The sequence below is a fragment of the Lichenostomus cassidix genome, chromosome 6 (genome assembly GCF_008360975.1).
Source record: "Lichenostomus cassidix isolate B80296 chromosome 6, HeHo_3.0, whole genome shotgun sequence".
In the NCBI taxonomy this organism is placed as follows: domain Eukaryota; kingdom Metazoa; phylum Chordata; class Aves; order Passeriformes; family Meliphagidae; genus Lichenostomus; species Lichenostomus cassidix.
Genome location: NC_139487.1, coordinates 10,079,459 through 10,104,142, shown reverse-complemented (window position 1 = coordinate 10,104,142; position 24,684 = coordinate 10,079,459). Strand labels below are relative to the sequence as shown.

The 24,684-nt window shown below is 44.2% G+C and overlaps 1 protein-coding gene and 1 long non-coding RNA gene across 3 annotated transcripts in view; one reads left to right on the top strand and one right to left on the bottom strand.

Moving 5' to 3' along the window:
* SORCS1 (sortilin related VPS10 domain containing receptor 1) overlaps positions 1-18,757 on the bottom strand; it is a 255,662-nt gene extending 236,905 nt beyond the window's left edge. For both annotated transcript variants that reach the window (XM_085064887.1, XM_085064888.1), the window contains exon 1: positions 18,143-18,757. In XM_085064887.1, coding sequence (XP_084921013.1) covers positions 18,143-18,757 — 615 coding nt within the window. The remainder of the gene's footprint in view (positions 1-18,142) is intronic.
* Positions 18,758-19,167: 410 nt separating this feature from the next.
* On the top strand, positions 19,168-22,953 carry LOC146435177 (uncharacterized). The gene is made up of 3 exons (XR_014853170.1): positions 19,168-19,295; positions 19,408-19,498; positions 20,285-22,953. It is a non-coding gene; the product is annotated as an uncharacterized LOC146435177 (long non-coding RNA).
* The last annotated feature ends 1,731 nt before the right edge of the window (positions 22,954-24,684 follow it).

The following is a 24,684-nucleotide window of genomic DNA, read 5'->3' as shown; positions in this document are numbered from 1 at the left end:
GATTTTCTGGTAAGCACAGGAACTCTGCAAGAGAGCAGGTAACTGAGATTTCCTGAGCCCCAGCTTAGAACAACAAGCACATGAACTATCCTGCCTCACTTCTTCCCACAAGACAGCTTTCCCTGAAAGAAATACACACATACCTGAGTAAGAAATAAGATGCAAATCCCTTGCTCTACAGAACTCTGAAATTAGCATGGGAGAAAGGAAGAATACTCTTGAGCTGCAAATGAATAGAAATCAAGCTAATGTACAGCATATATTGCCGATTCGCTCATGCTTGAGTTTAAGCTCTGAAATATTAACCACAGTCATTATGGAAGGCTCACTTTTGACAGTGTGTCTTATGGTTCATTTACCAAGAGAAAATGGGTGCAATTTTAGCCAGTGTTAAAACTAATCTGCTTTTATCAGATAAAGGAAACTAATCCCACCTTACCAGCTCTTCTGCACTCTGAAAGGAGACTAACAGAGACAGCAGGATTTAAATAACCAGGCTTCTTTGGTGAACCCAGGATTCTGTAGGTTTTCACTCATCTAGGTTGAAAAGATTTTTCTCTAAGACCAACCACTTCACTCAGACAAGCACAATTCCTACAAGGCCAAGTACAGTGCTGACCCTGATCTGACTCAAACTGGGTTCCTACAAGACTTTTAATTTTTTTCTTTGGGGAAGGTCAGTTCTCAGAAGCCAATCAAATCTGTGATATCTGGGAAGAATAAAGGCAGCAGTAACATCCTACTGTACACTCAGTATCACCCACACACAGTCCCCAGAGTCACGGGCAAGCAGCTTTATAAATCTTTTCACACACACTGAGTTCACCCAAACTCCTCTCTAAGCTCTTAAATTCCTGCACCAGCCCTGCTTAAGGAAGAGGTAAAATTTCAATTGTTGCATGCCTCCAAGCCAGGAAAGGTTTCCTGGGGAAAGAGGAGAAAGACAGTAGATCCACGAGGAGGCAGAGTTCCCACATAAATCACCACCCCATTAGAACAGCACTTGAACTCACACTGCCTTCAGAGACCAAGCAGATCCCTCTAGTTCCTGTGTGCCTTCTTTAGCTCCTTTTTGCATTCAGAAAGTATTTTTCAGTTCTGCTGCTAAACTTTAATCACTCACTCTCTAGGTTTGAGTTCTCCATAGATTGCTTCTATTGACAGCAAATCCTAGGAGAATTATTATTTTTTATTAGTGTTATTATTTCCCAGTACTGCACACATAACAACAGCTCTCTAGATACAGCAAAAAGATATGAGGAAATGAATGGAACCATAACTGCCTCATGTCTTTCGTTTAAGACACTCAGGTTTTAGTCCTTTTGTTCAGAAACAAATTTAACAAGAATTTAGGAGCTGTGTGTTGGGGCTGAAATAAATTAGGTGAATAGTAGGAGAGGGAAGCCTGCTATGACTTCAAAGTGCAATCAACACAATGATGGGACTTCATGGAATAAGAAAACTAAGCCTGAATTTAATACAAATGGCTCCATTGTTATCAAAGGTTCTGTACAAGCTCTAATGATAATTCAGTTGCATTGTTCACTGGGGAGAAGGTAGATGAAGATCATTTAATGTTTTATAATTAGCAAAATATTTCATCCTGGCTATAATTTACCTTCTGCATGAGGGAACAGGAATGGTGTCAAAAGCAGGCTGCAGGTAGCTGTGGCTCTGTGGACAGACCCACATTCTGCTTAAGCACACACCAGGGGAAGCACTGTTCAGGGGCAATGGATACCACCAACTGCAAAATTTGTGTCAAGATTTCTACATTGTTCCCCTCATGTTTCCCCTTTACATAATGGATGGGATTGCTGGAACATTTTGTTGCTGATAGGGCTGAGCTGAGAACAAGCACTTCTCCCACATACCTTAAAATATTGTTCTTCTTCCAACTTATTTAGAAAGTTAGGGGGATGCTGAAGTGGATTAAAAGGCAGGACAAGTTCCAAGCCCCATCTTGAACAAGACAGTGCCTAACCCGAAGAGAATCACAAGGAAAGCCTGGCTTATCAGTGGAAATGCAGCACAAGATACCTTCCCAGGCAACTGCTATGCCTTAACCTTGCTGGGGTGAGAGCTGCACCACCTTCACCTTCTGGGAGAGACACTGCCTGGCATTTTCTTACATGTAGGTTGGTGATATCATCTGTCCTGTGGCACCAACAGGAGTGGGAGAGGTGGGAAAGGGGCAGTTGGGATGCTCTCCCCTGTCCTTCACCAACACAAGTGGGATCCTCACTGACTCACACACCAGGGACCAGACTACACTATAACCAGAGCGACTCAAACACATCCTTGGTGAAAATGCCAAAAAGAGCAGTGGATCTAAGTACAGATTTCTTTTCACATCTCGCGACAAATCATGCAGAAAATTCAAAAATCCTTTTGACCTCAAGGCACATATTTGAAAATCTTATAAGCAGAACTATGAACAGCAGTGCAAGTTCTATTCTCCAGAAGGAACCACACACTATGAAGACAGAAGGTCTCCTGCCAAAATCCTGGCTAGAAAGAAGGTACTTGTGGGTTAATGTGGGTGTTGGCAGATCTTCACAGGAAGCAAGCCAAGCTGTGTTTCACTTTCACAAGTTAAAGAAGTTGGAATGAATGGGGGAAAGGAGGGGGAGGAACATTAAAAAAAAAATCAATTGGAATGGGAGAAATCACCTTTGAAAGAAGCCAAGAGTCAGCCACTGATAAGTGCTGTTGTAATTCTTGGTCATCCCAGAGACTCCCAGCCCCTTGAGATGATAACTGCAGGATATCGGGTGCTAGAAGTTGCCTCTTTATGCCTTTAATAACACATCAACCCATTTAAAATCATCCCTTTGCCACCAGCTGCCAACACCAGCTTAAAAAAAAAAAAGAAAACCCAACAAAGAAGCAGTGCCATAGTGCAAGCTTCTGCAGGCAGACACGCAAAAGCTTCAGCTGGAAAAAATCTGAGGATTTTAAGTGAAGCATCTCACACTGGCACAGTCCAAAGAGGTAGCAAACATTAGCTCATCTGTGGTAACTGTGCATATGAGGGTTCTGCATCCTGAAGCAGAAAATACACTTTAAATGCATAAGGTAAGATAAACACAATTACTTGAGGCAACCTTCTGCAAGCCAAGAGTATGTATCACTTTGCCCCTCCTTAGCTCAACAGCAACAGCCCACTGCACCTTGTGTCTGAGCCTCAAATCCATGCCAGGCTGAAAACATTCTGCTGTGATTGCATTGTCAGGCACAGGAGAGCTCAAATTTCTAAATCTCCACGCTCAAAAGGCAAAAATGCATCACTGGATTTCCCCACTGAGCACAGGGAAAGCCCTTATCCATATTAACCTTTATCACAAAGATACAGGAGGGCCTACAGATTTCTGGTTTTGCTTACATCATCCCTCTGAAAACAAAAGTTTTCAGAAGTCTACAGACTTCTCTTGTCCCCAGGTATTTCACTCCTTTCTGAGCCTAGACAGCATCTCTCCAGCTGTAAGAACTTGTGCCTCTACAAGCAGCAAGGCCATTCCCTGCCAAATTCAAGAAGGTAAACAAAATACATCTCATCTGGCAAAATGTCTCCACACCAATTTGTGTAATTGCCCACGTCCCTGAAGAGGGTCTGGTTCCTGTATTAGAGCTCTGACTCTAAGCACTGAAATACAATTAAACCAGATGCATCAGACACAACTTACTGGCTCATGCCAAACCTCCACAGGTGGTGGCTAAGAAAGGTGAGTCTCATTCAGAGATGCTGAGAATAGCAGTGTATGCAGGGAAAATCACAGCATGGAAAACTAAAGGTAAATTCTTTCATCTATGCCTCACCCTCCAGCAACACCTCTGCCCACTGCATATGAAATTTTGGCTAACAGTGCTAATATCTGCCACTGTATTTCCCTATCACCTCCCCAAAGCTGTTTTACCAAGACATAAGCAGGCTTCTTTACTTTTATCCTGGCTCTTAAGCTCTTTCTGTCTCTTATTACCAGCCAGTGCTTCTACATCATATAAGTCCAAAAACCCCAAAAGAAAAATCCACACTCCTCAAAGAGCTCATGCTTTTCTCTTTGCATGAAATCAATCCAGCCATCTGCATCTAGAATACTGAAGTGTTCTTTTCCCTCTAGAGTCTCTTTTTAGCCAGTTCTGGAGCTAAAAGCACTGTTAAAACCTATTACTCTCATTGTATTACCCCAATCCACAAACCTTGCCTTCTCTCTAATTTTCCCCTGCCAGCTCTTTCTTTTCTCGAGGCTGAGTCCCACAAACTTAGCTTTCTGACACCATCACATTATTCTGTTCCACCAGCAACATCCATTTGCTGTCCATTCCTGATACTTTCTAGGCAACATCTCAGCACACCACTTTCCAGCCTTACCCACCCTTATTCTGCCAGGTCTTCTCTCATTGTCCACTTCACATTGCCAACAACAGAAAGGCTTCCTGCCTGGTTAGGACACATTTCTTCCTCAGCACCTCTTCACTGGTAGAAAACATCTCAGACAAAGGTGGGTTTTTCTTCAGCTGCAATCACTCAACATCAGCTTTGCTCAAAGCTCACCACCAACCACAACTTAGCTTCTCTGCTAGGAAAAAATCTGCTCTTCAACAGACTATTTAGAGCTTCACAAACTTCTACAAAAGACCCTCAACTTTCTCCTGTTACCCCTCATATCTCTTCCTGGTCCTTAATCACTTACTCTTGAAAAGGCAAGGAATTGCACCTAGCTGGATCCCTGAGCCTATTTACACCCTGAAAGCTTCCCTCACCTTCCTTCAAATTGCCTTCTACTGCTTCTCCCCACACCCTAAAATCAATGCTCATCTCATGTGTGTTTGTGCCCATCCGTATCTTCTTTATCGCTGTTTCATTCCTTTCAAAAGTTAATTACCTAAATCACAAAAAACTTTACTAGGCTGAATCGACTGATCACATAATCAATGCATTTGTAAACTCCGTGTTTCTGCTGCTTCTTCTTGCCTGTTCACACATTTAAGCAGCAGCAAATATCCACCCTACCTCCTCCCTGAGTAAAGCCACTGCAATCGAGTTATCTGACTACCACATAAAGCAATCTGAGTATTCCTTGGAACACCTTCTGCACTGAGGCAGCTGCATCTGCCTCCCAGACCATGGTTAACTGAGACAGTCAGCTCTTTAAACCAGGAATCAAATATTTTTCTTTAAAGCATTTCAGTGCTTTAAAAAGAAATATTGCACAGGATTTGCAATTAACAGGGAGGAGACGTCTCCTTGTTCCACAGGAAAACATTGTCAGCGATTAACACCTTCAGGAGGCTCCTGCTTGAGTGGAAATTGCATACCTTGGGATCTTGGCTGTCAATCTCCTCAGCAGTGGAAGGGGTCAGAATGGTGAAAAACAGCGATTTGGGCTTTCAAAATTGTTTCTATTGCAATTCATTCTCCCCTAGAGTTTCTGTCTAGTTAACAAATGGTGAAGCTGCCACACTTCTGATTTTCCACAGAGCTATCCTCAGTAAAAGCTCAGACTGTTTCAGGAACAAGAAGCAGTATTTGATATTCAAGTTCCCTGCACCATAACTTTATAGCAGCCAATGAAGATCATCTTAAGGCAGAAAATTGCCAAGATTAATTTAAAAACCACCTTCCTAGCTACATTCTCCATCTGAATGTGTCAGAAGCCAGCATGTCTGTTCTGAGGGATTCAGACAGCCTAATGCTTGGTTTCAGTCCCAAGAGGGAGAAGCAAGATCATTAGATTTCCCATCAGTATCAATATTTTTCATCTGATAGTCAATAACACCAAAGAATTTCCTTCCCACAATGTCAGAACGCTAAACATTAATTTCAAACATATAGAGAGATGTGGTTCTGGACACTCCAACAATTATCAGTGATAAAATCCCCACAAGTGGTTCAGAAAGGAAAACATTGAGCCTTTGAGACAACCCTCAGACTTGCCTCCCTGCAGCCCCTTCATTGCCCAAAGACCTTCAGCAAAAATCCTCTGGTGATGCTCTGCATGAAACTGAGGAGAGTCAGCAAAGAGGAGACAGGTGGAACCCAAATCTCTCCAGGACAGAAAAACACAGCTTTGAACACACAGGGCCCATTGCCAGAAGCAAGGGTCAAAGATGACAGAGGAACAAGAGCCTTTTACACTTATTCTTATATATTTGGTACAGAAAATGTGTCCACCAGGTCTTCATTATCTTGATGCCAAAGCAAGTCAATTGACAAGGTTTCTCACTACAGCTTTTGACACTATCAGAATGAAGACAATTTTGGTTGATATTTTAGTGTAGAAAATGTCACTGAAAATGACATACCTCCAAGAATTTTTCTGATTTTGACTAAACTATATTTTCTAACAGAAAATTCTTCTGACAACTTTCTTCCCCCTGACAACTTTCTTTCCCCAAGTGGCTCTAATATTAGTATTTAATGACTTATGTGTCTCTCAGTGGTGTTTTCAATTTACTGACGTCATCTGTCCTGTGTAAACTCAACACAGAGGGTGAATATTTAAAACTATGTGTCATCTATCTTCTGTCCTTGTTGAGCTACTGCATTCATTCCCCATCCTTCATTATACCATGTATTGCTACAATGAAATATTTTCATCTCCTAGCAGCTGCTACTGCATAATGTATTTCTGGATCAGCTGAGTAGCTTGTTAGGAGGAAAATTTACTAATGAGTTAAAATTTAATTTGTCTTGTGTCATCCCAGTTCAGACATCAACCACACAATGCCATATATTTAAGCAGAAGCCCAAAATTACAGACATCTTTTCTCTTCCCTGAACTCTCTCCAGCAACCATCTCCACATATGTCCTTATTTAAACAAAATGATCTCTATATAAAGGATTAACTACAGGTTTCCTGAGTAACATTTTATAATGAGATGCTGATTCTTTTGTACAATATTCTCTGCTCCTCATAAAATTTCTCGAAGTATTTCTTTCCCCTACTTGCTCATAAAGGTTTGTTTCACACCAAAATTCACCTTGCCAAATGCAAGATTTCTCAGAGATTACTCTTTCTGCCTGGACTTTCAATGCCTCAGTGTCAGAAAGGAATAGAGATGGATTCTTCTTCTGCTTGCCTCAAAGCAATTCTTGGCTTAGATGAATACTGATTTATGTGAGTGGAAAAGGCACAGACTCCACATTTCTCCTCAACTGCTTCATCCTGAGATGGTGCCAGATGCAATGGAGATAGGAGATATGGGAAGGATAGAGCAAGGCAGGCAATGAAATTTTCTTCTTTTTGTATGTGCATTTCTCTTTCAGTCTGACAGGAACACTGGTGATCTCTTTTCTAGGAAGGGCCTTTAGAAAATAGTTTGGGGTTTGTTTTCTTATTTTGCTTTAAAGCCATCCCTCAGATGCCTCACTGATAAGCCTGCCTTAAGAACTTGAATAGCATTGAAGAAAATTGGTGCTGCTGTACCCAGGACAGACACTGAGAGCAATTTTAAAAGGACATGCACAGCCATCAAAGCACAGGCAGATAATCCAGAGCACAAACATTTCCTGGAAATGCTTGTTACACTTAACATCACTTTAAAAGTTCTAGGAAACATCAGAATGTCTTCGGTTAACTCTGCTTTAGGAGAAGTGTGGTGTTCACCTGCACTGAAGCAGTATTTAACCTCCACTGTTTGCAGTGGTGAAAACACAAGTGTAACAAACCTGCCAAGACAGAGCTGTTTCCCGAGGAGGGCTGCAAGGGACCAGCACCCAAACAGGACAGGACAGCAGCACAAAGCACTTCTACTTGGGATAAAACTAAAATGAGAGTTTGAGAAGCAAGTGGAAAGTACCAGAAACATTAATTTCCTCTCTCTGAGTCCACGCACAGATCAGACAAACCAGCAGTACAAATGTTATTTGCTCCACTGCATACTGTGTGTATCCATACCTCGTGTACAGACAGACTTTCACGCTGTAATGACCCCCTGCATCCTTGTGCCTGTACTGGTCTGGAAGGCAGGAAGGGATTTGGCAGGTGGACCTGGCAGGATCTCCACCTTCATGCTGAAGTCTCCAGGTGTTCCCCTCTGTGAAGAGTGTAATTCCTGCTGGCTGTGCAGCTCCCTGCTGCCAGCACCTGCAGTGTCCTGTTTAATTGCTGCCCTGGGCTGCCCGAGGAGCTCAGTGACAGCATCAGTGCAGGCTGCCCTGGCTCGAGGGCTGACCTGCTCATCATGACAGTTATTAGGGTCATGTTCACCCTTCATTAGTACAGAAACACTTGCCCTCCCCAGCCCTTCTGCACCAAGGCAAAGCATCAGCACTAGCACACCTACACACAGGTGTGTGAGGCTCTTTCCTCATGTGTTTACTGTTTATCCTTTTTCTTTCAGGAATCACACTCAGAATGTGTTGCTGTCTGAGCTGTCAGTGCCTGTCACATTACACTGACGATCGCTGCTTTCAGAAGCCAGTTCAGGTTGTTTAATCATCGCTTCCCTCCAAGCTGTCCATCACAGGGTGGTCACCAGGCAACAGCATCAACAGACAGGGCTGTGGGTGGCTGATGAGGAGGAGGAGGAGGATGCAGCACACATTTGCAGGGAGGAAGAGCTCACATTCCCATGGGAGAAGGAGGTATGGGAGCTGCTGAGTCTCTCTATCTGATGGGATCCCAGCCTGCAGCACCATGAACGTAACAGAGATTTCAGCAATTGCTGAAGCTGGTGTTTGGTGGAGGGAGGAAAGATGCCAGGAGCCTGGCCCATGGCACAGGAGGGCAGAGCTGGGTTTCCTTTCCTCAGCTCTTGTAGGTGCCCGTGGTCCAGCTCCCTCCATCACAGGTTAGCTGGCAGGGCCCTGCCACCCTGCCCTGCCCACAGCCATGGGCACAGACTGAGCTATCAGACAGCTGGAACCAACCACATTCACTCCTTTAACAACTCAAGAATGAGTTGTTTTGGAGTAGATGAGAAGTTTCTGGAGAAAAAGGAAAGATGACATATCAACTTACAAAAGTCAAAAATAAAGTGGAAGACAACACCAACTGGAAGCTTTTCATCCAAAAGATGAGCTGGAGAATATTTTTGTTTGGTTTTGTTTCAATTTTTGTTTTCCAGGATATACAAACAGTCACTTGTTATTGAAACAAACACACAGATCTGCATCATAGCATCCTGAAGTTACAACAGCCTAAATATTTATTACTAAACTTCATCAGCTCATCTGTAGTGACCCGAGGTCACTGGATCCAAGCTAAGTCCAGATCTATGTAGGACAGATCTACATTCTTCTCATCTCTGGCCCAGGCTCTGTCATTCTTAATATATTGAGGGGTGTATGGAAATATGAACACAAATGAAGTAGTGAAGGTGTACTGCAGTCCCTCCCCATGGTTCAATCCTCAGACAGAATAATATCTCAGGGAATAATCACTCCCTAAACTTCTCTAACATGGTGGCATTTCACCATGGACCTGTGCATTTTGAAGTCAAGTTTAATGCACCTGCTGTTCTGCTGGTGTGTATCTCACTAACCTGTTTAGCCTGTCCCATTAAAAAAAAATCTATAAAGTTTCAATCAAAGTAAGATCTCACTTTTATTTGCAGATAACCATTTCCAAAATTTGGTTTTGTTTCCAATAATGATTAAAGATTTTATCTTTCATCTACGGGAATGTATTTTTGTTCTTGGAAAACTGAATTGAAAACAATGGAAAGCAAACCAATTTTCCATATCATGTTCTTTGGCATACAGAGCTTGATTTTCAGCATAAATACTATTTTTACACCAGAAAAAATAGATATTTACTTACCTATAAATAAATACTTAATAAAGTCCTCAAATATTTATTTGAATATACAGTGGAATTCACTTTTTCTACATTTGTTTTCAGAGAATATTCAGTGAAAGATACTGGCACCATTTTTGGCCAAGACAGGGCACATTAAGCTGTTTCTAAAAATTTAAACTGACCCAGTGACACACAGAGAAAGGGAGCGTATGACCTCTTTCATCTACTGAAATTATACTTTGTAGTTAAAAGAAAAATTTTTCAGGCAAAGTCCAAACGATTAAACAGCATCCATCTCCACATTAGTGAGGAATTTCCCACTGCTTTCTGAATCGGGTACTTTATGATTACTTCACCCCCCTATAAAAAAAAGTGCACGTGAGAAAATTACATATGTAGCACGGACAATTTATGGAGATAAAAACGTGCCTACATTTGTTATATAAAATATTTCCCTTGAATTATTTTCTCAACCTTAAATTTAATGGGGGAGGTGAGAATGGGGGGGAAAAAAAGAAACATTTGAGAAAATGACACGGGATGTCTCTGTTGGGTTATCTAAATAGCCTGAGATTTTTCTAAGGAGCTTTTCACTTCTTCCTGAGGACATGCATGAAAATTATCTGCGAGAGCTCATGGCACTGCTGCCCTTACAGGATCAGCAGCAAAGGTGATCTCAAAGTTCATACAGTTAGGATGTGAACACTGACACTGGGGTGGGACCTGGTGCTCTAAGGGATCAAGAACTTCCCACGTATAGGTTAACACCCTCCACCTCAAAAACCCAAATGAGATGAAGGGGTTATCTCTGAGTTTTCCCAACAGGAAAAGAGAAATTACAAGGTCTGTGACTCTCCCGACCTTCCTGCCCCTGCAGAGGCAGTTCTGCCCCAACCACAGCCCAGGGAGGCTCTGTCCCAGCATGGGCTGCTCATGCTGGGGATGCTTGGCACTGACATCTCCCCACAGCTGCTGAAATAGGTGCAACTTGCCTCCTTCTTCCCCCACACCACCTAAATCTCCACCTCCTTCCTCAGCCTCCTGCTCCCCACCTGTCCCATGTCAGAGGCACCTCAGCACAGCTGAGAAAAGAACACAAGAGAACATCACGAGGAGCACAACAGGAGGTTAAATTAAGTTCTTAGAGACCCTCTAAAAGCAAGAAATTACATTTTAGGGCATATCCTAAAATATCCTGTTCCTTCTGAAAGTACTTTTCTTTTATGCTCCCCAAGGAGAGAAAGTACAGTACCAAGACAAAGTGTTATTGTGTTACCAGCATTGAGAATTAGGGATTAAGGCCTCTTACGTTAACTGTTGTTTGATTTAAGATACAGCCAAAAAAAATTCCAAGTGGCACAAAAATGATTTTACTGCATCAACTTTTATATGCATTTGAAATTCCAAAATAATTACTTTATCACCCAGTGCTGCCATTTGAATTGGAATCAAGGTCCATTTTCATTTAACACACAAATGTCAATTAGAGCTGTGGGAGTCATTGATTTTTTGGTTTGCTGGCCAGGTATAAAAAAATAATTGAGAAAAAAAAAGCACCTTGTGTCAGTCTTAATTTCTTCTCCTCCTTGGCAATGTAAAGCTGAATGTAGCCTTGCATTTGGATGAACAGAACCCATTACATTCAGCTTCTATGATAACAGCAGTTACCTAAATAAAGGCAAATATAGTTTGAGATGCTCTACAATTTCCAGACCTGGCTATCAGGTAGGACACATTTCCTGCAGGATGCTCTTACCCTGGGAAGCAGCAGCCAGAGGTAATACCATCTTAGCTGTCATTAGATGCCTCTGTCTAGGACACTGAATTAAGGTTTTGTAACATTGGATCATTTTCAAATATAGAATATAAGAATCAGAAATCCATTCCAAAAATGCTGCCTTGATTCAAAACAAAAAAAATGTTACATTTAACTGTTAAACTTTCACAATTTGGGCTTGTTTAGAGCCATTTCTCAGGAGCATTGGAATCAAAGGAAAATCAATGTGAGACTACAAAATGCTCTGGCCAAGCTACAATAGCATTTTCCAGAGAAAGAGGTCTTGAATGGGGCAGTTTCACACACCTTGCTGGAGCTGTGCACAACACCAGGTTTGTATTCACTCTGATGTAGCATGAAAAGCCCAGAGGATGTGAGACTGTCCAAGGCCAATGCTGACCTTGCAGCCCTTCATGTGTGAAGCTGTGTCACAACTGAATGGGTCAGAATGGTCTCTAACCCCTCCAGAATGGATTAAGGACTTCTGACCTCCTTGCTTCCCCCTCTGGACTGACTTCACCACGATCACCAGATCAGGGAAATACAAACGTCTTATTTGAAGGCAAGAGGAAAGGGAGAAACCCATTTTCTATTATAAAGTACTGTATTAAGAAGATTGAAAGCTATAACTCGATTGCTTTACACAGTTTATAGCCTCTCGATATTGCATGAATGCCAGTTGCAACTGTCAGAGCTCTTCCATTATTCTCCTTAATCTCCCCTTGTGATGGGATTTGCATATCCCACCTGTCAGTGGCAGAAGCTCCTCACCATCTCCCAAACTCTTTCACACAGACCAGAATCACACAATGACAAGCCTTTCTTCTAGTGCTCACAGATTCCCTTTCACTTACTGCTTTCTCTCAGAGCACGGCTCTTCTTATTAACAATTTCCCATGTATCCTATTTCATATTCTGTATATGAAAAGCCTATGTTTTATCCAGTCAATAAATATATCTAGAGCTGGACTGCAACACAGAAGAAAGAAATACTATGGCTGTTGAGTAGTTTTTTTGAAAAATCAAACACACACACAAGAAAAGAAATACCAAAAAACCCTCAAGACCTCTGGTTAAAGGAATAAAGTCCTACTCAGTTGGAGGAAGTTCAGAGGAGGTTTCATATCTAGAATGGATGTGAAGTACTTTATGATCCAACAGTACTAAATATAATCAAGAAGACAAAAATTTGAAACAGGGGACTTTGAGCAATATTTTAATTCGATTTTTTTTTTCTGGTTTTAATTCCCAATTTTGTTTCCTCACTTTTTATTCAGCCTTTCCAAAATACATTCTCAGTAGCTCTACCAAGAGATTAGCCTGAAACAGTCTCAGCATCCGGTGCATTACACTCTTAATACTATTATATATTCTTGTAATGTGTACATAATACAGACTCCATCTCACTGAAGTATATTAATACCCACATCCTCCTTGCATGAATCTTTTTTGGGAGCTGTTATCAGCACCCTAGAAATCAACCTCAATATGAAGAAAACTGACCCTGGGGTCATTCCTCACTGTGGGTCTCACTGAGCATCTGGCTCCAGGCTCCACATCCATATTCATTACTTTAAAATTCCTCCTTTATAATGATTCAATTGCCAAGGGAGCAAGGGACTATTGCAGCATCATACAACTTAATGCTGGTCACTCGTGGGATGATGTTGGCACATTCTTCATTCATCCCTGATAGTTTTATTTTGGAGCCACAGCTCTGCCAGCAAGGGAGAGACAGAGGCTTTCATCTATATCCTCTTGCATGAACATGGCATTTGGGCAAAGACCTCAAGAGAGATGTGAAAAAAAAAATATTATTGTCCACCCTTCTGGACTCAACAGAATAACACTACTAATTTAAGGTATTTTTGCCATGCCTTTACTGCCTCACTTGTGAGAAGGAATACAATTGTTATCATCTTCATTCATCAAAAGCAAAAATCAGATTGGAGTTCTTGCAAACCTGACTCTTAGAAATTCAGAGTTCATTTTCCACAACCTGTTGTACAAGTAGCTACAAAAAGAACAGTGATTCCTGATTTAGCAGACCAGAAGCTGAAAGGGAAAAATCATCACTGCCTGTAAAATAACTCCAGAGGATGTAAGTGCCAGGGAGGGAAAATAACTTCAATTAAAAGGAGCACACACAAATGAAAAAAAATTAATCTAAATTGCCCAATGGCAACATTGGAACAGAAATCAGGAAGAAATTTCCAACAGTCAAGAGAAAAAGGCTTGGAACAGCTACCCAAAAAGGAAGAAGGCAATAGAAGGGTGAAAGGATTGACAGACACACAGTTGTTTGTAGATGTTTACAGTTTGATCAGCTCATGGCTGTAGAATGCAGTACTATGTGCCATTCTAGAAGTTCCTCATTTATGAAGTAGGTCCAAACACTTCAGCTGAAAATCCAACAACAGTTTATTCAGTTACTTTGTCCAGGACAAATACAGTGCATTGGAAATATATAGGTGCATTGTTATTCTGCCTCACCTTTGCCCAGTTTGTCCTGTCAATAACATTAAGTACATCTTGCAAGCAATACCTAATGCAGAGAGTCTCATCTTGCCTAAAAGCTCTCCCATAAGAGACCTAACTCTTCCCCTGTTGTCTAGTGTAATCACCTGACAGCAGCAATGATGACCTTGCAGACTTCATCCTGCACTGGACCCATCAGTTTTATCGATCTTCTGCTGTGGATGGAATATAAAACCTGGCTGGCCATGGTTGTTTTGCATCTAATCCCAGCTCCACCTCTGTACCTCCATCAGTCTGCTGAGGATCTCCTGCTGTGAAGGACCTATGAGAAGCTCAGCTTTGTCTTTCCAACCATGAACATCACAGAAGTCTGAACCAGCTGATTAAAGGTACCATGGTCATGTAAAAGCCAATCCTCAGGAATACAGCCAAGCACATGCTCCAATTCTCTGCCACACACCTTGAGATCTGCACCATCATCCAGCCCAGGAGAGCACTTTGTCCAGTGCAAGGCAACAGTAAGCTGCCATTATAATAAATGGGTGTGAAACCCATGCTGCATTCCTTCACAGCACCATATATAATACCAGGTGTATCATCAAAGCACTCACTCAAAATCCCTTACCTTTCAACCTCTTCCCAATTTCTTTGCTCTTTCTGCAGAATACTTTCAAATGAACATGTAAGGCACTGATCTCACGCCAAGCCAGCCTAGGACAGAAGCAATCTTCATTTTTTGTCTGAAAAGCATCTGTATGCCAAAAGCTCATAATGGACATCACCTAGAGACTTGCTTCTCTCTACTAAAACCAAGTCTCTCTTTTAGCTCCACACATAAATCTCCGCTAGCTGTTTTCCCCTACTCTCCAGCATGGCATTAAGAGAGCTATGGGGACTCCAAACCTGCAGTGTCAGGATACACCACATCAGTAACACATTTGATATCTCCGTGAGCTAGGAAACCTGCCAACTTCCACACAGATGATGACATTTCTCAGTGGTACAAAAAAGCAGATCTCACTTGTGTATCCTGTAGCGGAGATTTGAGCAGTATTTTAGCTCATATGAACTTTTAGTCCAGTCTTATAGGGGCCAGTGGAAAGATGCTCAGTATATATCAATGCAGGTAAGTACTACCAGGACCCATTTACAGACTAAATAGTCTATACTCGTATTATATCACCAAAATTACTCCAGGCAGGGCACTGGCTTGGGCCAGTTGGCACCTTCTTGGGTCATTCCCAGACAGTGTGGGACTCAGTGCAAGCCAAAGACCCTTTCCATCACCCACTTTTGCTGCAGCCACTCTTCTCTCTCTTGCAGACAGGAAGAGCTCAGGATTGTGGAGATGCCAGACAGCTTTGTGTGGCCTCACTCACCTCCACTGGAAGCAGGGAAAACCTGAGGCCCAGCTGTATTTCAGTATAACACTGGACACAGTTCTGATTTCATCCTCATCAGTCACCTGAGAGCCAGGCTCCCTACACCTATGCTCTCCTCTGGGGAACTCCTGCTGACTCCACCACTGAAACAAGGTACACTGGAGGGATTAGTGAATACGTGAACTGTGTCTCTGCAGATGAGCAGAGCATGCTCCAAATGTCTGGATATGAATGTGGATCTGGAGAGCAAGCTGTCCAGGGAGTACCTAAAATCATTGATGGGCCAAAATGAGCACTGGTCTAAAACAATTTATTTTGATAGAGTTACTGGGCGACTTGGACTATTATTTATTATTCTCATTGTACCTGTGGCCAAGCATATAGCAAGTTCAGAGCAGAATGCCATCCATACAGTGGTGCACACACTCAATATAAATTCACAGCCAGTATTTTGAGTATTTTGAGCTTTATTTTTGATTTTTCCTGTACTCACACAGATGCTTCAAACTATGATCCTGTTCACAGTGCCCCTCTGCCCAGACAAAAGGCAAAAGTTGTTTGACAGCAGCACTTAAGAGAGCACATAAGAATGAAAGTGACAAGGGGTGTGTTGCATCCCTGTGCCACAGCAGGGAAACTCCAGCAGGAAGCTGACAGCTGCTGCTGTAGGAGTGCAGGCAGGGCACTGGGGTTACACAGCATCCACACCAGCAGCACCATGGGATTCTCTGCAACCCCCATGCAGGCAGAATTATCTATGTTATACCCTAAAGGAAGGGTTTCACCCCAAGCCCATCCCACTCTCAACTCCATCACAGATGGGTACCCAAAACCTCCCTCCACACAGAGGCAGAGGGTCAGTGCCACATTGGGCTTCCTCGTGAACACACACCATTGCTTCAAGCAATGGACAAGCCTGCTGTGAACCCAAGCCCAGCTTCAGTGAGTGTTGAGGGGGCTGCAAGCACAGCATGAAACAGAACAGCAATGCCAGAGCCCCCGCAGCGAAGGGGGAGCACAATATCCCTGTACACAGTGCAACCTGCAGCTCTCAGAGAAGGACAGTCACTGAACATTTCCCCACAGCTCCCTGAAAACATTTCTACACCAACACACTCAGAAAGTAAATCAGCTCCTGACAACAGCAGCCCACTCTACCACAGTGGGCAGAAACACACATACATATATATGTGTACCTAAACACATGTATAACAATAGATGTGTCTTGAAAAATGTACAGGTGAAACATAATTGTAGTGACAGACCAGAGAAACTGCTGCCTGCTGGATGAGTCTTTATATCAGAATCCTTTTTCTTAGCAAATGGGTCACTTGAAACCAGTGTCAGCCTCAATTCAATGTGTATGAACAGACCTGAGTTCCTACAAGGCAGCTTCTGTTCACACAACTATTTAAAAACAGTCTAGCTGAGTTGTGAAGGGAAAAGTCCTTCAAAATGGAAATGACAACTATTCCCTTGTCAATTAATTGATTAAAAAGTTCCTGATGAGACCATAAAACCGTGTCCCAATTAACTAGGGCTGAACCCCACAGTGAGATCCTTATGATATCTGCTGCAATTCTAAATTGAGTAGCTCAGTACAATTTATACCAAAAGGAATTCATAATGACTAACTATCGTTTCAAAACGTTATCAGTCTCATAGTACTAAAAGCTGAAAGGGAGGCCAAAAATTTCTGCCAAGAAGCCAGAAGCCTCCTGGCATTACAGCTGCATACACCTTAGAGGAGAGCCTGAGTCCCTGTTTCTCCTGGGAAGTTGTATGGGCAACAGTCACGTAGTGGCAGCATCCCTTTCTCTCTCATTAGCATTCTGCTCGCTGTCTCTGAGAGGCAAAGTTGGAGCCTTCGGACAGACAGATCCCTCTACTTCTGCTAGTCCACAAGCAGAGTTAAGGGCAGGCAGAAAGCACTCCAAGCAACTTACCCTGCCTTCCCTGAGCTTCAGCTCTCAGCTCCAGGTACCTCTGCAGCAGAGGCTGGACAGACACAGTGGCCAAGTTAACCTGCTAACTTTGATGTCACGACTATTGCTCCAGCCTGGAAACCAGTTGCCTCCTTCTCTGGCCAGTTTTGTTCTGCTTGGCTCAAGTCAGAGCTGTTCTGATGCTGTTCCTGAGACACACACAGGTTATGAGGAAGAAACAAGAACTGTCCTGTTTAACACTTTGGTGACAAGAGGCAAAAAGCATCTTTATCCCCTACACTGAGACACCTCGGAGGCAAAGTGCTGAAGCCCTCCAGCATCCCCACATCAGCCGGGCCTGGGGATGAGCCCTTGGGCTAACGCGAGCCCCACAGCTGGCAGGAGGAGCACCAGAGGGGCTTTCCCTGGGCATCCTCCGAGCTGAGCCTCCCAGGCTGCCGGTGAGGTTATCCCGGGGAGAAGGCTGGATGCGAAGGATGCCCCTAAAGCACCGTTCCCCTGGCACCGCGGGCGGGGCAGCGCTGGATGGGGACAGCAGCGAGGGACAAGGGGCCGGAGGGGGATGTGCTCAGCGGAAAGTTTTTCTACTCCAGAAGAATGGCCCTTTTGAAGCCCTTCTGCCCCACTGCACACTGCTAAGCGAAGCCAATCCCCGGCGCCCGGAGGCGCAAAATCCCCTTCGAAGAAGAAAAACCCAGCACCCCCACCCCCGATTACACAGGCGCGGGGGGGGTAAAAAAAAGGAAAAAAAAAGGGGGAGAGGGAGGAAAGAAGGAGAGCACGGAGCAGCCGCCCCCGGCCGCGGTACTCACGCTGCTGTTGTGGCCGGACCAGTGCACCATGGCCTGGTTGTGCGCCGAGTCTCCGGCCAGGGCGAAGGTGGTGCTGCCCAGGCGCAGCTCCTCCAGCCCGAAGCGGGCGGTGCCGCCGTCCCCCGGCTCCCGCCCCGCCGCGCCGCCCGGTCCCGGCCCAGGCCCCGCCGAGCCCCGCGGGCTGCGGCCCCAGCGCCGCCGAGCCGGGCCGGGCCGGGGCCAGCCCTGCGAGCCTCGCTCCGAGCCCAGAGCCGCCGCTGCCGCCCGGGGACGCCGCTCCCCGGCCGCTTTCTCCGTCGCTCGCCGTGCCTCCCGGCCGCCGGGTTTCGTCCCCGCGGGGGAGAGGGTCGCTTGCAGCCCGGCATCCTCCGTCCCGGCCTCTTGCCCTCTCTCACCTCCCTTCTCCCCGAGGAACCTCCTTAGCTCCTCTTCTCCTCTGTCGGTCCTCAAGTGCATCAGTAATCCCTGCTGCGGCTGCTGCTGCGGCTGCACCTGGGAACGGCACGATCTGCAAGTTATTTCTGCACCGGTAAAGCCATAAGTGAAGAGGAAAAGCCATGTCCAGTACAGGAGAGCAACGTGCCAGGCTGGGTACCAGCCAGCAACTTTTTCCATCGCTGCCGACTGCTGCTGAGTGCGAGGGAGAAAGAGCAAGAAGGAGAGCGCAGAGCGAGGGCTGAGCGCTGCCGATTCCGCCGCCGCGGGGTAAACACGGAGAGAGAGAACTCCACGTAAAGTTTCAGACTCTTCTGTGCTAGATGCAGCCGAGGGGCCGAAAAGATTACTTTCTTCCCCCCTTCTTTTTCCCCCCTCTCTTGATTCCTTTTTCTTCTTTTGCACTTTTTCCTTTTTTCTCTCTTTCCCCCCTTTTTTTCCTTTTTTTTTTTTTTTTTCCCCAAGACTGGTGGTGCTGATCAGGCTTGTGATGGAAGGCAAAGCCACAACCACACGGGGGAGGAGCTGATTTGAAATCAGAGAGAGAGAGGGAGAGAGAGAGGAGCAAAATCCTGGCTGGTGATTTCTCGCGGCTGCCTCTGTGGAAGTCACAGCTCGCTCCTCTCCCGCTCGCTCTCTCTCTGCTCGCTCTCACTTCGCCGCTTCTGCATCACACTCCTCCCGCAGCCGCCCCGCCAGGACTCCCCGCGCCTGTGTCGTGAGTGGCTGCTTACTCGCTCCCCCTCTCTCTCACACGCTCCCAAGAAGGACTTACCCCAACTTTTAAACTCGTATCACCCGATCCCTTCCTCCCCTGTGCTTTCCATCAGTTCAAATCCCTAAAGCCTGCTCCCCAGCATGCTGAAACCTCCGCACATGGACTGGAAGCAGATGTGCAAAGTGAAGGAACAGTACATGCATGTGTGTATAGTCTTTCGAGAGCAAATGTTTTAATTCGGTTAATTAAGTGGCTTAAATGTCTGAGCAGGCTCTGAAATGTCCCTTTCTCCTCTTGTGACTGATGTAAGTGCACTGGAGCTGCTCAGAATAGGCACCTGTGCTTGCTTTCACAGAGGCAAAGTGGCATTTCTGCCCCTCTGTTCCCTCCTCCGCTTGTGCTTCACTTTACTGTCGTTTACAGTAGCTGCTGATGCTGAAATAAATCACTCATGCACGGCAGAGATGTACCCACATAAATGCTGATGGAGACAGGGACAAGCTTTCGGAAATGAAATGACAGCACTTGGTGGAGAGGGAGATTCCTCTCCAGTGGTTTATCAGCAGAAAAAAACCCCTGGTTGCTCTATCTGTCTCCCACGCTTTTAGGACCAGCAATTTCTCCCCCGGGAGCTGTGCTCCTCTCTCACTAGATCTCTTCCCCGGGGAGCAGTAATAGTGGTGGCTAGAGGAGATGACCAAACGCTGCCTGTAGAGGCTGGTGGCTGCTGGTCCCTGACCACAAACAGGACCGGAGGGGACTGCATACACAGTGGGACAGGGCCCTAAGCTTTGACAGGCATTTGCAAATGCCCACAGGCATTAAAACTGGAGGGAATTAAAAGCTCTTCCACTGGAATTTTATTCTATACCCGTCTGCCTGCTCTCACTCATTCCCCTTTGATTTACAGGAGAGTTTATTTTTTAATTAATATTTTTAACATTTCCTTCCTGACACGGAAGACCTTATTGATTTTTTTTTTTTGGCAGGGCTTTTCATAAAACGATTTACAGATTTGTTCCACATTCTTCTAGAGATTTCACTCAAATGCTCACTGGTGACACGTCTTGGGATATTAGCACAGGAACAGAGGTGAAGGGAGACTCTCAGTAATTCAGGCTGGGCATAACTTCTTGCTGCTTACAACAATGATGGATTGTCTGCAGTGTAACCACCTGACCTCAGCTAAATCTACCAATTAACTGCATACCTGTTTCCACATCTCCCAGCTAAATGGTTACTATTAGTTACAGCCTGTCGGGTAATAACAATAATTAACACTTGCACTTAAACAACTCCTTTTCTTTACTGAGCCCAAAGCTTCTCACAAAGGCCATTTCTGATGTATCAATGGAGGAAACTGAGTCACAGTGTGATCGACAAAGTAGTAGTGATTGGAGGTGGAGCTACCTTACTTTCAATCTTTTGCCTTCTGTACAAGAGATTGACCAGGTGGATCTATCCTAGAGGGTGCACTAGAAAGTGGCACCTTCCCACCACAAGTCTCTTAAAGAGGCTTTAATCTAAAGGAGTGAAATTCAAAGAGATGAGTAGGTAAGACAGAAAAAGAACTTGGAAGAAGGAAATTAGTAAGAGGTCAGAGGAAATTTCTCCTGGGATTGTAATAGAGATTTGCATGCTAATGAGAGCAACAACCTAGCTGTCTCATTTAGGCAGATTATTATCTCTGGATTGTGATGAGTGGCCAGTGAGTGATAGGAATGTGCCTGGTGGAGCATACCTTAAACACAGTGACTACACCACACCTGCAGAGCTCTTCAGCAAATGCGTGAGTCAGTCATGGAGAGAGAATACTGGATCCAGCCTGAGGTCCACAGACACATTTTCCAGCATAAACCTTGTTGTGGGTGGATATAAGACAGAGACATGCACTATGAGCTTTCCCCTGAGCCCTGTTTTCAGGAATCATCAGTATAGGAGGTTCCAACAACAGCAGAAATTGCACCTGATCCCTTACTTTTAATAAGTAAAAATGTAGTAGGAGTTTTAATGGACTTGTCTTCCCAAAATTTGTCTAATCTGTATTTATACACTTGGTGTCTGAGGCATGCTGTGATAGTCAGGTTTACAATCTGATTATGTGTACTTTTGAATACTCATGGTCTGCACTTATCTGAGAGAGACATTTTAAATCGCTGTAATCTAATCTTGCTGCCAGCCATCTTTTTGCCACAGATGATGTGAGGATTGAGCTGTCAGAGATAAGAAACTGGAATCTTTGGCAAAAAAGCATAATCCTCTGTCCTTTGATGTAAGGGATAGCTTTCTGAGCTGGGAGCAGGGACTGAGTTCATATACTCAGCCAAGAAGAAGCTGATGTGTAGTGCCTGAACTCCATGGCTCTGCCCACAAGAAAGCAAAGGCTGCACTCATGTGTATCCTGACCTGAAGCACCACCTGATCTGATGTTTCAACACCACATGTCCAGCTCCAACATCTGGTGAGAAGGTGTTTTCCATTGGAGCTGCTACACTAGCTGGTCAGGGAGCTGCTCTTCTATTTCACGTGGCCAATATTGCCTGGGGAGAGGGGATATGAGCTCCTGGCAGCTGTGGAACAGGAGGCAGTTGTTGGCAATATGAACATGATACCGTGAGAGGAAATGAAAACTGCAGGGTTTAGCTGGCCTCTTTAGCCTCTGCTTTTGCCAGGATGAGCAGAGGCAGAGGGTTTTCCTCTGCACCAGGGAGGAACTATCTCAAAGGCAGAGATCTGCACATACACAAGAGTGTTAGGGGAGATTGTCACTTCTGGGTTCAGGAAGAACAAATAGGAATCTAGTGAAGGGAGTACATACCAGTTCTAGGTATCTGTTGCAGTGGAGCAAGCATCTTCCTGAGGATTTATATAGCCTGGAGAAGAGAAGCAGGAACAGAATGAAACGTGGATGAGTACACAAATCTTCACTCGGGACTGGGCAGGTTCTGAGAGGTGGAAATATGGGCTTGGTCAGGGACATAAATCCTTATGACAGTGATTGCAATAATCTGCCATCTGCAGGAATCCTTTCCCCTGGAGTGTTTCACACTCACAATCAGAGACTACTTGTGAAAAATGTGGTCCTGAGAGACTTCCTGGCTCCACAGTGTTCCTGTCTCCTGAAACATGCTAGACAATGTAGCCTGCATGATGGAAGCACCTCAGGGACTATGCCAACATTGCCTGTACTGTGATGGAGTAGGAAGGGAGAAAGAAGAATGAAAGAGGATACAGAGAAAGAAGCAGAATTGGGTGGGCTTAACGAGCTGAGTTTTTAATATCAGGCAGGGGCATAATATAGCCTGGTCTTTTGTGAATCTGAACATCTTCTAGGCAAAGGAGTATAATCTTTCCCTAGTAAATATTTATATAATCAGGATTTTGTGAATCTACACTCATTTTAAATCATCAGTTTTCTCAGAGAAGACTGTGTAATGAAGGGAGACCAAGAAGAACACTGCTCCATTGATTCCTATCAAGCTATGGTGAGTGATGAATGCTGTAGTTTGACATTACACATAATTCCCCCAAACAGAATCTCTGTTAAAAAAAAATACAAATCAGGATACAACAGGTCTTGTTGCAGTTTCCCTTAGAGAAAAAAAATTGCATTCAGTTGTAAATATCAACAAAAGATCTTTTTTTTTCCTAAACTGGATCTGGATGCTTCATTCTTTTAATAAAATGGAGACTAATTATATATATCAAACCAACTATTTCCAAGTGATTCTTATTTCACTGAACAAATGGAAATTGTTTAGCTATATGGCTTATTTTGGGACAATATTTTGATAATTGTTACATCAGTATTATTATAAATAAATCCTATAACTGATATTGGGGTAATGCATTTGGCACAAAAATACCAAAATATTTGAAAAAAGTCTGGAACTGAAGTAAAATCTCTATCTTCTTTCCACTAAGTTTCATTTCCCTCCCTCAGATTATTTTTGGAAAGGTGATTGAACTATTTATTTTTAACACTAATAATTCCTCTAAATTAATTAACATGAAAGCTCTCTTTTGTTATTCCACACAAGCAAGCCCCAAACCAGTGCTATCCTAAAATTAGGCTGCTGCAGATTTTAACAGGGGCTCCTCTTCATCTGCAAATGTGTTGCGATTCTGCTTTAGTTGCCATAAATATTAACAGCGAAGGCTTTTTGTTCTTTTACTCCCTCTTGCTGCAGCCTGTTGCAAAGACTGAGGTTTAAAGTAATCTCAAGAAAAGTGCAAGACTTTGACACTTTATAACTTAGAGAGCCATTTTGCTTTGCTAAATCCTCAGGTGGAGAGTTCACATAGAAATTTACCTGGCAAGGAGATCTGGCTGGGAGGTGAGCAGATCTGGTCAGTGTGATTGTCTCCAAGTGCAGGAAGGTGCTCAACACCAATACCTGATTGCAGTTTTTCTCAAATCTTGTTTATGTTGAAATATCTAGTCATGCTTATTAACTAGAAGCTCTCTCTGGTGACAATAGGAGTGGTCCCCAGAGAGACAACTGGATTTTCTCCTCTGGAAATTCTCTCATGTACTTTCCCTGTTTCACTTAAATTTCTGGGTCCAAAGCATTTTCACACCAACCACAAATGGGACAGCAAACCCTACACTCATGGCACAGGCTCTGCATTTTACTCATTGGGTTCAGACCTCCTTCCTGCTCTTGCAGCTGCAGATATTTCCTGGGCCAACTGTGCCCAGGTGGTAAACCAAGGGTGGGTTTGCCATGGGAGGAAGGGAGCATGTTACTGCCTCCAAACAAGCTTGTACCCCCAGTCAGGCACTGAAGCAATACTCATGGGGCTGCACAGCTGTCATGTGCACTCTTTGCCACAATCCTGAGACTGAATCCTGTTTCTTCTCTAGTGACATCTGCTCCTCTGTGCTGGTCTTGGACTTCACTGTTCCAGTGATCCTCTCCCCTTGTGATCTGGACACATCAGTCCATTGCCACCCTGAGTGTTGCTTCCCTGTCAGGGATTACCATGGGATTTAGGAGTGCAAAAAAACCCACAGACCCCAGAAGACAGTGGATGAGAAAATCTGCTGCTTGAAATTCCCAGCTGACATTCTCTCTTGATCAGCTTTTGCAGCCTAAGAAACCTGGAAAGCTGCCCTGAAAAGCTAGTCTGAGATTCTGCTGGGTTTCATAGTTGGTTGAGTGCGAAGTACAATTGCAAGAACTGCACTTATATCAGTACTCAGCTGGTGCTCTGAGCTTGCAGCTGAGGGGAAAACTGAGCTGGAGCTCACAGCTGGAATGAGCTTTATTAGAACAACTTTGAAACTAGTAAACATTGGCGAAAGGAGGAAGCCTGAGGTGTATCTTGTAGTCAACCCATTCACCACTGCCAATATGAATGATAACCACGGGGATGACCCGGCAAT